This window comes from Oncorhynchus gorbuscha, linkage group LG07, assembly GCF_021184085.1.
Source record: "Oncorhynchus gorbuscha isolate QuinsamMale2020 ecotype Even-year linkage group LG07, OgorEven_v1.0, whole genome shotgun sequence".
NCBI classification, from domain to species: Eukaryota; Metazoa; Chordata; class Actinopteri; order Salmoniformes; family Salmonidae; genus Oncorhynchus; species Oncorhynchus gorbuscha.
The window spans coordinates 16885866-16899244 of NC_060179.1; the positions used below are offsets into that span (position 1 = coordinate 16885866).

Below are 13379 nucleotides of genomic sequence, written 5' to 3' on the forward strand. Positions count from 1 at the left end.
GGTTAGTTATAGAGGTGGATGACAGATCTGGAGAGAGGGTCTGAGTGCGGGGAAGGCTACAGTACTGAAATGACATCATGCATTCATGAAAGTATGAAAGTATTCAGAAAGTGTTGAAATACGGGAAATAGAGGTGATTTTCCAGAATGTCCGTTAAACTTTTGAATCCTAACATCATTGCAATACTGTACCATTTGATTGTCAAGCTAAAATAAACTCAGGAGTATCCTCATCAGCACTGTATCTGAGTGTATGCACTTCTAGCCCTTGTCAGGGTACATGGTCTAGCACTACATATTAGTAAATTCCTCACCAGTAATGTACATACAGTGAGTGCATTCAGAAAGTATTCAGACCCCTTGACTTTTTCTACATTTTGTGACGTTACAGCCTTATTCTAAAATGTATTATTTTTACTACAAACTACAAAACAATACCCCATAATGACAAAGCAAAAACAGGTTTTTAGAAATTTTGCTAAATTACTTATATAAAAAAAACCCAGAAATATCACATTTACATAAGTATTCAGACCCTTTAACCAGTACTTTGTTGAAGCACCGTTGGCAGCGATTACAGCATCGAGTCTTCTTGGGTATGACACTACAAGCTTGTTACACCTGTATTTGGGGAGTTTTTCCCATTCTTCTCTGCAGATCCTCTCAAGCTCTGTCAGGTTGGATGGAGAGAATTGCTGCACAGCTATTTTCAGGTCTCTCCAGAGATGTTCGATTGGATTCATCCGGGCTCTGGCTGGGCTACTCAAGGACATTCAGAGACTTGTCCCGAAGCCACTCCTGCATTGTCTTGGCTGTGTGCATAGGGTCGTTGTCCTGTTGGAAGGTGAACCTTCGCCCCAGTCTGAGATCCTGAGTGATCTGGAGCAGGTTTTCATCAAGGATCTCTGTACATTGCTCCGTTCATCTTTGCCTCGATCCTGACTAGTCTCCCAGTCCCTGCCGCTGAAAAACATCCCCACAGCATGATGTTGCCACCACCATGCTTCACCGTAGGGAAGGGGCAAGATTTCTTCCAGACATGGCACTTGGCATTCAGGCCAAAGTTCAATCTTGGTTACATCAGAACAGAGAATCTTGTTTATGATGGTCTGAGAGTCTTTAGTGTACTTTTGGCAAACTCAAAGCGAGCTGTCATTTGCCTTTTACTGAGAAGTAGCTTCCGTCTGGCCACTCAACCAGTCTGGCCACCTGATTGGTAGAGTGCTGCAGAGATAGTTGTCCTTCTGGAAGTTTCTTCTATCTCCACAGAGGAACTCTAGAGCTCTGTCAGAGTGAACATCGGAATCTTGGTCACCTCCTTGACCAAGGCCCTTCTACCCCAATTGCTCAGTTTGGCTGGGCGGCCAGCTCTAGGAAAAGTCTTTGGTGGTTCCAAACTTCAATTTTAGAATGATGGAGTCCTCTGTGTTCTTGGGGACCTTCAATGCTGCAGACATTTTTTGGTACCCTTCCCCAAATCTGTGACTTGACACAATCCTGTCTCAGAGCTCTACTGACAATTCCTTCGACCTCATGGCTTGGTTTTTGTGTTGACACGCTCTGTCAACTGTGGGACCTTTATATAGACAGGTGTGTGCCTTTCCAAATAATGTCCAATCAATTGAATTTACCACAGATAGACTCCAATCAAGTTATAGAAACATCTCAAGGATGATCAATGGAAACAAGATGCAATTGAGCTCAATTTCAAGTCTCATAGCAAAGGGTCTGAATACTTATGTAAAGGTATTGGTTTCTTAGTTTGAATACATTTACAAAAATGTCTAAACTGTTTTTGCTTTGTCATTATGGGGTATTTTGTGTAGATTGCTGATGGAAAAAAAACCATTTGATCCATTTTAGAATAAGGCTGTAACGTAACAAAATGTGGAAAAAGTCAAGGGGTTTCCAAAGGCAATGTACAGTACTTACATAACTCAGGCACTTTGTTTTACACCCCGATGCGTGCTTATGTTTAAGTGTCGTCATCCGAAGAGTGAAAGGTCAGAGCAGCAGTTAGAGGATCAGAGAGAGAGAGAGAGAGTTACTGCGTCTGCTGCAGCAAGACTGGCTTTCTGCCTCATTGAACACAGTCCAATAACCAACGACGTGTTAATCAACAGCCCAGTGGCACAGACTGGCCCATGGGAATGTGGGTGGATGTACAATAAAATAGAAAAGACATTCCTCTGGACTTTTCTTCAGCTATTTTGAGACACTGTACAGTCTTCTTGGTATCGACACAGTGTGATAATACAGCTTGGACCGATCACCACACGATGTCACAGTGCTTCTGCGTAGGAGGCAGTTTGATGGAGCTTGTTGTCTGAGTGTATTCCATCTGTGCCTCATAATATCTACATGCACAATTAGACGAGACCTGCGCTCCACTCTGCTGTGCAGAGGCTTTGTTGACCCAACGGGTTAGAGACGTGGTAAAAAAGGCACAGTAGAACTATTGGGGTCTGGGCAAAAGGACCAGGATCTGTCAAACAAACAGTGGCAGCATTAGCAGTGGCAGTATTGCCCGTAAAAAGGTTTACCTAAAAAAGACTGCACAGAGTAAACTGGTAAAAGACACACTCCCTCCCCAAGGCAGGCATTAGGGACCTGGCTGACGTTTCTGACAGACGACATCCTCGTTCCATCACAGTTTGTACTTTCGATAATCCTCATCTTTCTCTCTTGCTTTGTAACAGCGTACTGAGGACAAACTGGGCAGGATGGAAGGAAGGGTAAGGGGAGAGTGGGATCATATATGGTTGCCCCTGCCTCTCCAATGGGGTGCATTCCTAACACTCCCCCAACTCAAACGAGGGTGGTCAGCTTGTCTAGGAGGTCGTCGATGGTGTAGACCATGAGCCTGATGTCATCCTTCTCGGCCATGCGGTGCTGACCGTGGCGGCGGAGGATGACATCCACGTCGGGGCTGAGGACACGCTCGGCCACTTGCATGGAGATGTGCCAGGGCACGTCGTCGTCCTCCAGGCCGTGGATGAGCCTCACGGGGCAGGTGATGGGGATGGGGCTCTGGAGGACACAATGGTTCTCCGCCTCCTTCAGGAAGCCAATAGTGAACGTGTAGGTGCCCTCCTCGCTGTGCTTGGTGGGCACAGTCAGCACGCCCTTCTCTTCAATCTCCTTACGCACCTGTGGTGAAATGGGATCCATTTCATTTTAAATCAAATAATTCATTGACATTCACAGAGCATTTTATTTCAATTCACCACTCCCTGAATAGAAATGGAATTAGCACCTGGTCATAACCACACATTATTTTATGATGTCCTCGCTCACCTCTAAAGACATTGACTTGAAGGCTGTGACGATGTGGTCTGCTGCCGTGGATATGCCCACCAGAGCTGCAGTCTTCTCCGGCCTGGCGATAGCTGCCAACAGCATGAGCCAGCCGCCCATACTGGACCCCACCATGATCTAAACAGAGAGACCATGGGAAAGACATGATTACGTTAAAGATGCCTTGATCTAGGATAGGGAGCAATGGTCCATAGAAATACCAACAGTTTGATATGGATTGCTTCGCTTGTCTCCTCATCTCCTTCTTCCATTTGAACCGACTCTTCTGCAGAGAAGCACCATGGTCATCTAGCTATCGCTACAACGGACAGAAGTAGTTTCTAAAAACAGATGTGATTCTAACCAGGGAAAATTATTTTCTGATCGTTCAGTTCCGAGCACAACCTGTCTGTATTTCGTTCAGTTTGAGTGTTCCAACCAGCATAGTAAAGAACTGGTTTGATCCAGAAAAAAAGGTTAATATAGTTCCTTTTCGTACATTTCCCCCCCATGAACTCAACATACTGTAGCTTTTACATTTATGTCATTAATTTACTCCACCAATTAGTGTGGATGGAGAAGCTTGCTATGGAACGGTAAGCTAGTTGTTTACATGACATGAAGTGAATTGTAATGGGTTTAGGCTATTACTAGTATTATAACGTCACTAAATTACAGACTTACATACCAGAATATTAAGAATGTTGTGGGAACAATTTTAAAAAATGATTAACCAGTTCTCAAAATGTGAACGGTACTGTTCCGGGAACACTAAAAGATCACTTTCGTTCCCGATTCAGTTTTTCCGTCCCTGGAAAAAGGCTGTTATTTTTTCTGTTCCCCGAATCAGTTCCAAATTATCATCATCATCATCACAAGGACATTGGGAGTAATATGACTCTGGCCCTGTTAATGGGCTCATTCACTAGCTGTGTGTCTGATGAATGTCAAGAAGAGCCCTGAAGCCTGGCATGGGAGGCTATGCTCTGCTACTCAGGTAATGATTGAACGGTGTGTGACGTGAACGTTACATGGTGTTGTGAGATGATATTTCATTTGTGTGACAGCGCCCACTTGTGAAAACATGTGACACTAACACCACCACCGTTTGAAGTCAACAACACTAATACACAACCACAGTTGTTTTTATACAGATTCTAACTGAAATCTTACACAACAAATAGAGTAAATATTATGGAGGGCAAAATTAACATAGCATATTTTGAAATATCAATGGAGAGAAGGTCTATAACTGGGTTATAAAGTCAAACCAGTCTTTGAGCTCTTAAATGCAGATCTGAAAATACAAAACACTTTAATAATGAACTAAATTAAATACCAATTTGAATCCAACCAAATACACACAGAAATACGAGAGTTATCTAAAGGCTAGTTTAGATATGATTCTAGAGCCTGTGGAGAGTTCTTTCACCTGTGGACCCTCTGTTAGTTCATCCAACACGAAGAGGACATCTTTCTTCCAGGTGCCGATGGTCCCTTCAGTGGACACCCCCTCCGATAACCCATGGCCTGTGTAGTCAAACCTGGGGAACCACAAACACAACATGAGCCTGGGGGACCAGTCAGACATACAATAAAACACGGGGGATAGAATCTGGCTACTAAGCTCGCATAAAAACTCAGAGCATAGTGTATTTGGGTAACAGTTAGAGGGTGGTCTATTTGCGTAACATACAGGCTATCAATCAATCAAATGTATTTATAAAACCTTTTTACATCAGCAAATGTCAATGTTCTATACAGAAACCCAGCCTAAAACCACAAACAGCAAGCAATGCAGATATAGAAGCATGGAAAAACTCCCTAGAAAGGCAGTAACCTAGGAAGAAACATATAGAGGAACCAGGCTCTGAGAGGTGGCCAGTTCTCTTCTGACTGTGCCGGGTGGATAAGAGGACATGGCCGTTTAGGGACAGATTGTTCTTCAAGATTTTCAAATGATCATAGATGACCAGCAGGGTCAAATAATAATCACAGTGGTTGTAGAGCGTGCAACAGGTCAGTACCTCAGGAGTAAATGGGTTCGAAAGCTAGGGAGTCTATTCAGGCAATGAACATCAAGATAGAGGTTTGGCTAAGGCACGCCTACCTCAGATATTCAGATTCAGGGGGTATATTTGGGTAATGTGCCACGGTCTAAACGACGGTATAAACATGGTATTTCTATAACATGGTTTATTAGGCCATACAATTTTTATTAAAATGTTTACTCAATTTCCTTTTCTGAAAAGTGAGGTGAGCAAGAGCGAATCAAATTTAAATCAAGTAGACCCTCTTGTTAAAATACTATAGCAACCTTTGTTCAACACCTATAACCTAATCAAAAGATTTTAGCAACTTGGGAAGGCTTAAAAGAGCCCAAGTTCAGCTATAATTTGAAAGTTAGTTGTGTACCAGTATGTCTTTACAGGAAGCTTGAGGAAATGAGTTATGCCATAATCATGCAATTCTATTTATTTGTATTTATATTTGTGGGAAACATTGAATTACATTTGAGTAATTTAGCAGACACTCTTATCTAGAGTGATTAGGGTTAAGTGCCTTGCTCTGGTGCACAGACAGGTTTTTCACCTAGTTGGCTCGGGGATACGAACCAGCGGCCTTTCAGTTCCTGACCCAACTGTCTTAACCACTAGGCTACATGCCGCTGTGTATTGTGTTACACAGCGGCAGGTAGAGTACAGTACCTAAGGTATGAGTGTCCAAGAGACCTGCAGAACTCCTCCAGGGCCTCAGCTTTCTGGCCATTCATGTTGGATCCATACCCAGGCAGGAAGACCACGCCTGGACTCTTCCCCTTTACCCTGCAGTAGGCCAGCTTAGGGAGCTCTGGTCTTGTTGCATACTGTACAGAGGACTTCTGTCTCACCCCTGTATGACAAACACACACAATATGTGCCAATTGACTATGACAGAATTCTAATAAGTGATTTAATGCAATAGTTGAGAATGGAGTGCGTCTTTAAGAATGGTGTGTAAAATATTGGTTGTATTTGGGTGATTTGTGCAACCCCCTTGAAAGATCAAATCAGGGTGAAGTCAAGGCAAGGAATGATCAGCTGGGGCATTCTTATGTAACATTTAGAAAATTGAATTGTGCCAGTGCTGTGGGACAAGACCTTGTTCACATCACCAGAGTGAAAGCTACCGAACAGACCCTGATACAGCAGACTATGACGCGATGCAATTCAGGTGAAAAAGTGTTACTTATCACAATGTAAAAACAATTCAAACAGAATAACATTACAAGCCTAGAAAATGATAAAGCAAAAAGGTTATACTTAATTTAACAGCATTTGCATTGATGTCTAAAAACGAGGTGCTTTTAGCAACGCTAGAACTGGCATAACGCAGTTTCTCTGGACCCCTGCAAGGTCGCAGTTCGCCCCCCTGAAAAAATAAAACTATCGAATGAGTCAGCCAGACAGCCATTCGCAAAGTATAGATTGCAGATCGCTGTCCATTGTGTTGAAACTGCGACATGTCTATGCGGCTGCCTATCGAATTGATGATAGGCTTTCTGTGGTGCCAGGGCATGTTTTTTTTTTAAATTTGACCTTTATTTTACTAGGCAAGTCAGTTAAGAACATATTCTTATTTTCAATGACGGCCTAGGAACACTGGGTTAACTGCCTGTTCAGGGGCAGAACGACAGATTTTGTACCTTGTCAGCTCGGGGATTCAAACTTGCAACCTTTCGGTTACTAGTCCAAACGCTCTAACCACTAGGCTACCCCCTATAGCTTTGCCTTAGCTAATGGATAAATGTTAGAACTATTTGGTTGTCATTTTCCCATGATAAGCAGGGCGTCCACTTAGGATGCTGGCTGACGGATTGTAAAATAAATGTAATACTAATCTGCAACCAATTGATTTGTTTAGAATATACAGCTGTCCTGTATAGCCAACCTGCATGACATGAGCCATCCTCGCGGTCTCTCCCAGCATGGATATAAATTTGTTGTGCGTAAAACCAGTCTATTAATGCCAATCTCTTTTTTGCTCTGTGTCGAGGCCTATAGTAACAACAATATGCGACTGTGTCGCCTTGCATTTTTGTGTTCAAATGTTCTCACGCCCGACTGTTTTCAATACCGAGTATTGACAATCCAGACAGTCTTTTCGGACACATTGTGCATTATATGTCCATTGCGCTGCACACAGTTTAAACTTAGTCGTCTTGAATGATGCATGCCAAGATATACCAGAGATAAGGGATTGCAGATATTGCAACCACACAATTGAAACGGCAGTTCACCAGTATGAACAAAATCGCAAACCGCTTTTTTTTTGGAACAGCTGTCATTTAAAGATTATAATCTGTTTGCATCTGCCAATTTATTGACTGTCCAGTATCCACATGACCTGTCCCCAGAGCTTCCTATATAGATCACGTCGTTCCGTAAAGTGTTGAGGCTGGCAATTAAGGAGGATATGAGAGGCTCAATTAATGATGTTGCAGATCTGCTGTATTTGAAGCACCATTCCCTTCTGCCCAGTTTCCCTGATGTACTATGGAACATACATTTAACAGACTTTCTATAAACGTGGGTCTGTAGACACACTTTCTCTCTGCTTAGCGCATATCAAAATAAAAGTCCTGCACGTGCACCATACCTGCCCCCAAAAAGCAGGAACTTGGAGGACTTTTATTTTGACATGAGGTAAGCAGAGATGAACTGACCTAGCTGAGAAACTGCACGGGACTACAACAGACCCACGTTTGGAAATTCTGTTTAATTATACTTTCCATTAGATGCTTTTTTCTCTAATTCCCCCCTGCATAAGGACCAAGCCTACAGACATTTCTGGCTTCCAGCAGACTATTTTAAATTGTTTTTGCAAGCCAATTCCCAGCAACGCAAGTGTGTAAATACCATAGAGCTAGAGGACTCATCTTTGTATCTGTGCCATTATAGTGTCTCTGAAAGCATGGGCAGCACCATTGAGGCAATCTCCATTTTGAAGGAGTCAATTTTCTTCATAATTGGCTGATCCGTCCAGGTGACCCGGTTGGACATGACTCCAACAGGGTTACAATGAAGTTTGGAAGTCCCACTCATTTTGACTTCAATCAAAAACGGTGAAAGCTCTCAATGGCTCTGCCCATGCTAATTCAGCCTTTTGGCTACCTGAGGCCTTTATCATTCTCTATGGTAAATACTAGTGTTGCAAAAAGAAGCTACTCCTACACTGGGGGACTGTGCTAACCACAGACATTAAATCCAGTAAATGGTGATATCGCTGATGTAAGTCATCCCCGTATTCCGATGGAAAACTCCCGATGGCGCATGAAGCTGGAAGTACTTGAATTTGAAGCACACCATATCAGAGATTACTTTTGAGGAGATGTAAAACTCCATTGGAATCATATTAACGCCCATTATGTACATTGCCCATGCGTCATCAATGGGCCGTGTGGTCCATTCTGGGCGATTCTGGGGCAAGGACTCGACTTTTTTTTTTTTTTGGAAAAGTTTTATTTGCACAAGTCCTTTTAAAAACAGCTCATACATTCATTTAATCATTTATACACATAAAAACGGCAACAAGGCATAAAACACAGCATTTGAAATTTACATTTAAATTTGTTAAAAGTACATGTTGTTAAAACCAATGACAACAACTATGAATAAAAGTACTTTCTTTGTAAAAACATCAAATCTGTAAAAGGACTCGACTCATACTCTGACTTTGAGAAGGGATTACGTGACGATTCGCTTAGCAACCGCGTGACACAGCATGACAACGTGAACGCGATTGGTTGACAGTCTGATGGGTAAGGTGTTAAATGTTCCTCCATTCATTGCCCAATGGGATTCTGGTGTTCTCCTTTCTCAAATATATCTGGCCATATTGCTGAATGGACCAAAACATTTTTTGTTTGTTAAGGATCATGGCGAAAGTGATCGTAACTAAGCAAAGGATCATGGTCGATGTAGTCGTTTTCATCCCGCCTGAGAGCGTCAACCTTAATAGGATTTCTTAGAATTTTTCCATTGCAGTTTCTGAAAATGTCCATAACGTATTTGGCGCTTATAGAGGAATGATCGTGTTTCACAGTATTACTTACCCGCCAGTGTTGTGATAAGCTGTGATATTCGCCTATTGATTTCTACTGCCGGAGTGGCATCTGTTGTCAAAATGGGGAAGCTGTTCTAACTTTGTGGCCGTGTCATTTAGTGGAAATCGCTTTGTAATTTCCTGGTTGCTAAAATTCTACACTGTTCGCTCAATTTCAGAATATGTGATAAAAACAAGCACTGAATAGTGTAGGGAATTGTATCATCTAAATTGCTGTGAAATAATATATTTTCAATAACAAATATGTATAAAATGACAGAATTGCACAAAATATGTATATAAAAAGGCCAAATTCTTCCCAGACCCAAGTACAATAAATGTTCCCCATGTGTGCAACTTCTGTAAGCTCCTCTACTCTACTGCTCTATACCACTATGCAAATGTGATGATTTGCATGCACTGCTTTATTATAAAGGTGATTTGTTTTTCTCCATCTGTTCCGGTACCTCAAAGCTTCCCAGGTCACCCCCTCTCGCACTCACTTTTTGTTCCACCACCTCCCTATTTACAACCTAATTAAGCAACTAATTCTAAAACAGAGAAATATTGACATTTCATAAATGACATGACGGTCCCCTAGAATAGACTTTAAAAAAATACTAAACCCTCCCTTTGACTGAAATTGAAAAAGCATGACTCCCCCATTTTCCTCCACGTACCCATTCTGTACATTTAGTACTGCCACCACCATGCTTCACCGTATGGATGGTGCCAGATTTCCTCCATACGTGATGCATTGCATTCAGGCCAAAGAGTTCTATCTTGGTTTCATCAGACCAGAGAATCTTGTTTCTCATAGTCAGAGTCCATTAGGTGCCTTTGGGCAAACTCCAAGTTGGCTGTCACGTTCCTTTTATTGAGGAGTGGATTCCATCTTGCCACCATAAAAGCTTGGTTGGTGGAGTTCTGAAGAGATGGTTGTCCTTCTGGTAGGTCCTCCCATGTCCACAGAGGAACTCTATCAGAGTGACCATCGGGTTCTTGGTAACCTCCCTTGACTAAGGCCCTGCTCCCGATTGCTCAGCTCTAGGAAGAGTCTTGGTGATTCCAAACATCTTATATTTAAGAATGATGGAGTCCACTGTTTTCTTGGGGACCTTCAATGCTGCAGACATTTTTTATTGCCAGCAGCATACCACCCTGCATACCACTGCTGGCTTGCTTCTGAAGCAAAGCAGGGTTGGTCCTGGTCAGTCCCGGATGGGAGACCAGATGCTGCTGGAAGTGGTGTTGGAGGGCTAGTAGGAGGCACTCTTTCCTCTGGTCTAAAAAATATCCCAATGCCCGAGGGCAGTGATTGGGGACACTGCCTTATGTAGGGTTCCGTCTTTCAGATGGGACGTTAAACGGGTGTCCTGATTCTCTGCGGTCATTAAAGATCCCATGGCACTTATCGTAAGAGTAGGGGTGTTAACCCCAGTGTCCTGGCTCAATTCCTAATCTGGCCATCAAACCATCACAGTCACCTATAATCCCCAGGTCGTTGCTGCAAATGAGAATGTGTTCTCAGTCAACTTACATGGTAAAATAAAGGATAAATAAAATAAATATTACCCTTCCCCAGATCTGTGCCTTGAAACAATCCTGTCTCGGAGCTCTATGGACAATTCCTTCGACCTCATGGCTTGGTTTTTGCTCTGACATGCACTGTCAACTGTGGAACCTTTATATAGACACATGTATGCCTTTCCAAATCATGTCCAATCAATTGAATTTACCACAGGTGGACTCCAATCAAGTTGTAGAAACATCTCAAAGATTATCAATGGAAACAGGATGCATCTGAGGTCAATTTTGAGTATCATAGCAAAGGGTTTGAATACTTATGTAAATAAGGTATTTCTCTTGTTTTATTTGTAATACATTTGCAAAGAATTTCTAAAAACATGGTTTTGCTTTGTCATTATGGGGTATTGGTTGTAGATTGATGAGGGAAAAAACGATTTATTCAACTTTAGAATGAGGTTGTAACGTAGCAAAATGTGGAAAAAGGGAAGGGGTCTGAATACTTTTCTAACGCACTGTAACACCTTTTACTTCCAAAAATCAGAATAGGGTTGTTTTACCTTTATTTAACCAGGCAAGTCAGTTAAGAACACATTTGTATTTTCAATGATAGCCTAGTGGGTTAAGTGATGATTCAGAAATGTAGATATGATGCTAATGAGGAAATAAAGTACATCAGCATGTGTGCTTTGTTTATTCTGCAGCAGTATATGTTAATGGTAATTTACACATTACAAAATGGACTCATTAAGTGATCCTTATGTGAAACACAATCACACCCTCTTGAATATGATTATAGTTCCAATTCAACTTTAACCCCCAGAGGGGGTATTACTTCCCTGAATGTACATGTCGACTCAGGGATTCGATCTTGCAACCTTCCGGTTACTAGTCCAACACTCTAAACACTAGGCTACCTGCCATTGTCTTCCACACTGCTTTGTTTCTGACTGCGGTTTGTAAGGAGGAACTGCAGTCGAAAGTTCATGACCTTTGATCACATGGTTGTTGTAAAAGTCATGCAGTCGACATGTAGTAGCAAGTCAGACTATTTTTATACCCATAATGCCACACATTGTTTATGGCTGTGACCGTTGGTCAACGTGTTGACTAAAGAGATACGCTCAAACGCCCCCATTCCTTACCTGCATTGATTGTGCGATATCTAAGAATATGCAAGTGCTGCGCAGTTTATATGTGTATGAGCAAACAAATACATTCAGATGACGGGTTCTGCCGCTGGGTTGTCACAAGTTGCCACAGCCACGAAGTCAAAATTTGGCTATATCGTAATCATTTATGAAAACAAAAAGTTGCTTAATTTAAGGATAGGGTTCGGCATAGTGTGGTTAGGACGAAGTTTTAAATCATTTTAAGAAGGTAAATTGTAGAAATAGGCTGGGTTTATGACTTTTTGGCTGTGGTACCTAGTGCCGACCCTGCCTCTGCCACACCCCCTCTATTTGTTTTTATAAACGAAGCCTATAAGTTTTCCCGTGAAACGGTACACATCGAACTGTAGTACCATACTCACCTCCCAAAGCCTTTGGCGAGAGAGTAGCGACTGCTCCATCCCTCAAAATGTGAGGCAGTCTTTTGCGACAGGACTTCAGGGCGAAGGCTGCCATATCTCAGACTTCACCACACACTACGGAAATATCGTGAGAAGACCAACTTTGCCAGATCTTCTTTGGTGGGTTTTTTTTTGTCGGCGGTTGGCATCCAACTTTATGGTGCATTACCGCCACTTCAACGTTGACAGATGCATACAATAGAGGTCCCCAATACATTAGTGTGTCTGTGTACATGAAAAGTGGTCCACAAATGGAATGTACTTAAAACATATATATTGTAGCATGCACCCTGGGTTAATTTTCCTGTTTTAATGACATAACTCCCAAACTCTCTGTATGTGGCAAACCTTGAGAAAGGCTATTGCACCTACCCATCTATCCACAATATACAATTTATAAATCAGGAAAATTCAATTTACATTCAAGGAATTGGGCGGCAGGGTAGCCTAGTGTGTTGGACTAGTAACTGAAAGGTTGCAAGTTCAAATCCCCGAGCTGACAAGGTACAAATCTGTCGTCCTGCCCCTGAAAAGGCAGTTTACCTGTTCCTAGGCTGTCATTGAAAATAAGAATTTGTTCTTGACTGACTTGCCTAGTTAAATAAAGATAAAATAAAATAAAAAGGATGCCATTCAAGTCCATGAGAGGAGACCTGTATGTGCTGGTAGGCAAATTATTAAATGAATCCTTCCATTAATGTAATTTGCAATGAAAATGTCACACGGCAGGGCTTCGCAGAGAGACCGTTTCAGATTATATTGAGCAGATAGGCCTGAAGTGACACAGTAAACACATAATTTATTTTAACAAGGGAAGCAAACGTATGTTGTATTGTAGAGTAAAGGGTAAATCTTCTGAGACATGTCATGTGAAATGTGACTGTCAGTCTGTAGTAACA

At 42.1% G+C, this 13379-nt stretch overlaps 1 protein-coding gene across 1 annotated transcript; it reads right to left on the reverse strand.

Moving 5' to 3' along the window:
- Positions 1 to 1786: 1786 nt before the first annotated feature.
- Positions 1787 to 12555, reverse strand: LOC124039131 (palmitoyl-protein thioesterase ABHD10, mitochondrial-like). The gene is made up of 5 exons (XM_046355017.1): positions 12442 to 12555; positions 6005 to 6188; positions 4729 to 4840; positions 3297 to 3434; positions 1787 to 3149 (listed from the first exon to the last, which is right to left on the reverse strand). The coding sequence occupies exons 1-5, from the start codon at positions 12533 to 12535 to the stop codon at positions 2808 to 2810; spliced, it is 870 nt and encodes a 289-aa protein (XP_046210973.1). The 5' UTR covers positions 12536 to 12555; the 3' UTR covers positions 1787 to 2807.
- Between the last annotated feature and the right edge of the window lie 824 nt (positions 12556 to 13379).

Coding starts and splice junctions, on each gene's coding strand:
- LOC124039131 (XM_046355017.1), bottom strand. CDS start 12,535: ATGGCAGCCTTCGCCCTGAAGTCCTGTCGCAAAAGACTGCCTCACATT. Junction 4,841..6,004: donor CTTGGACACTCATACCTTAG/GTACTGTACTCT, acceptor GTGGTTCCCCAG/GTTTGACTACACAGGCCATG. Junction 3,435..4,728: donor AACTAACAGAGGGTCCACAG/GTGAAAGAACTC, acceptor CTCTCTGTTTAG/ATCATGGTGGGGTCCAGTAT.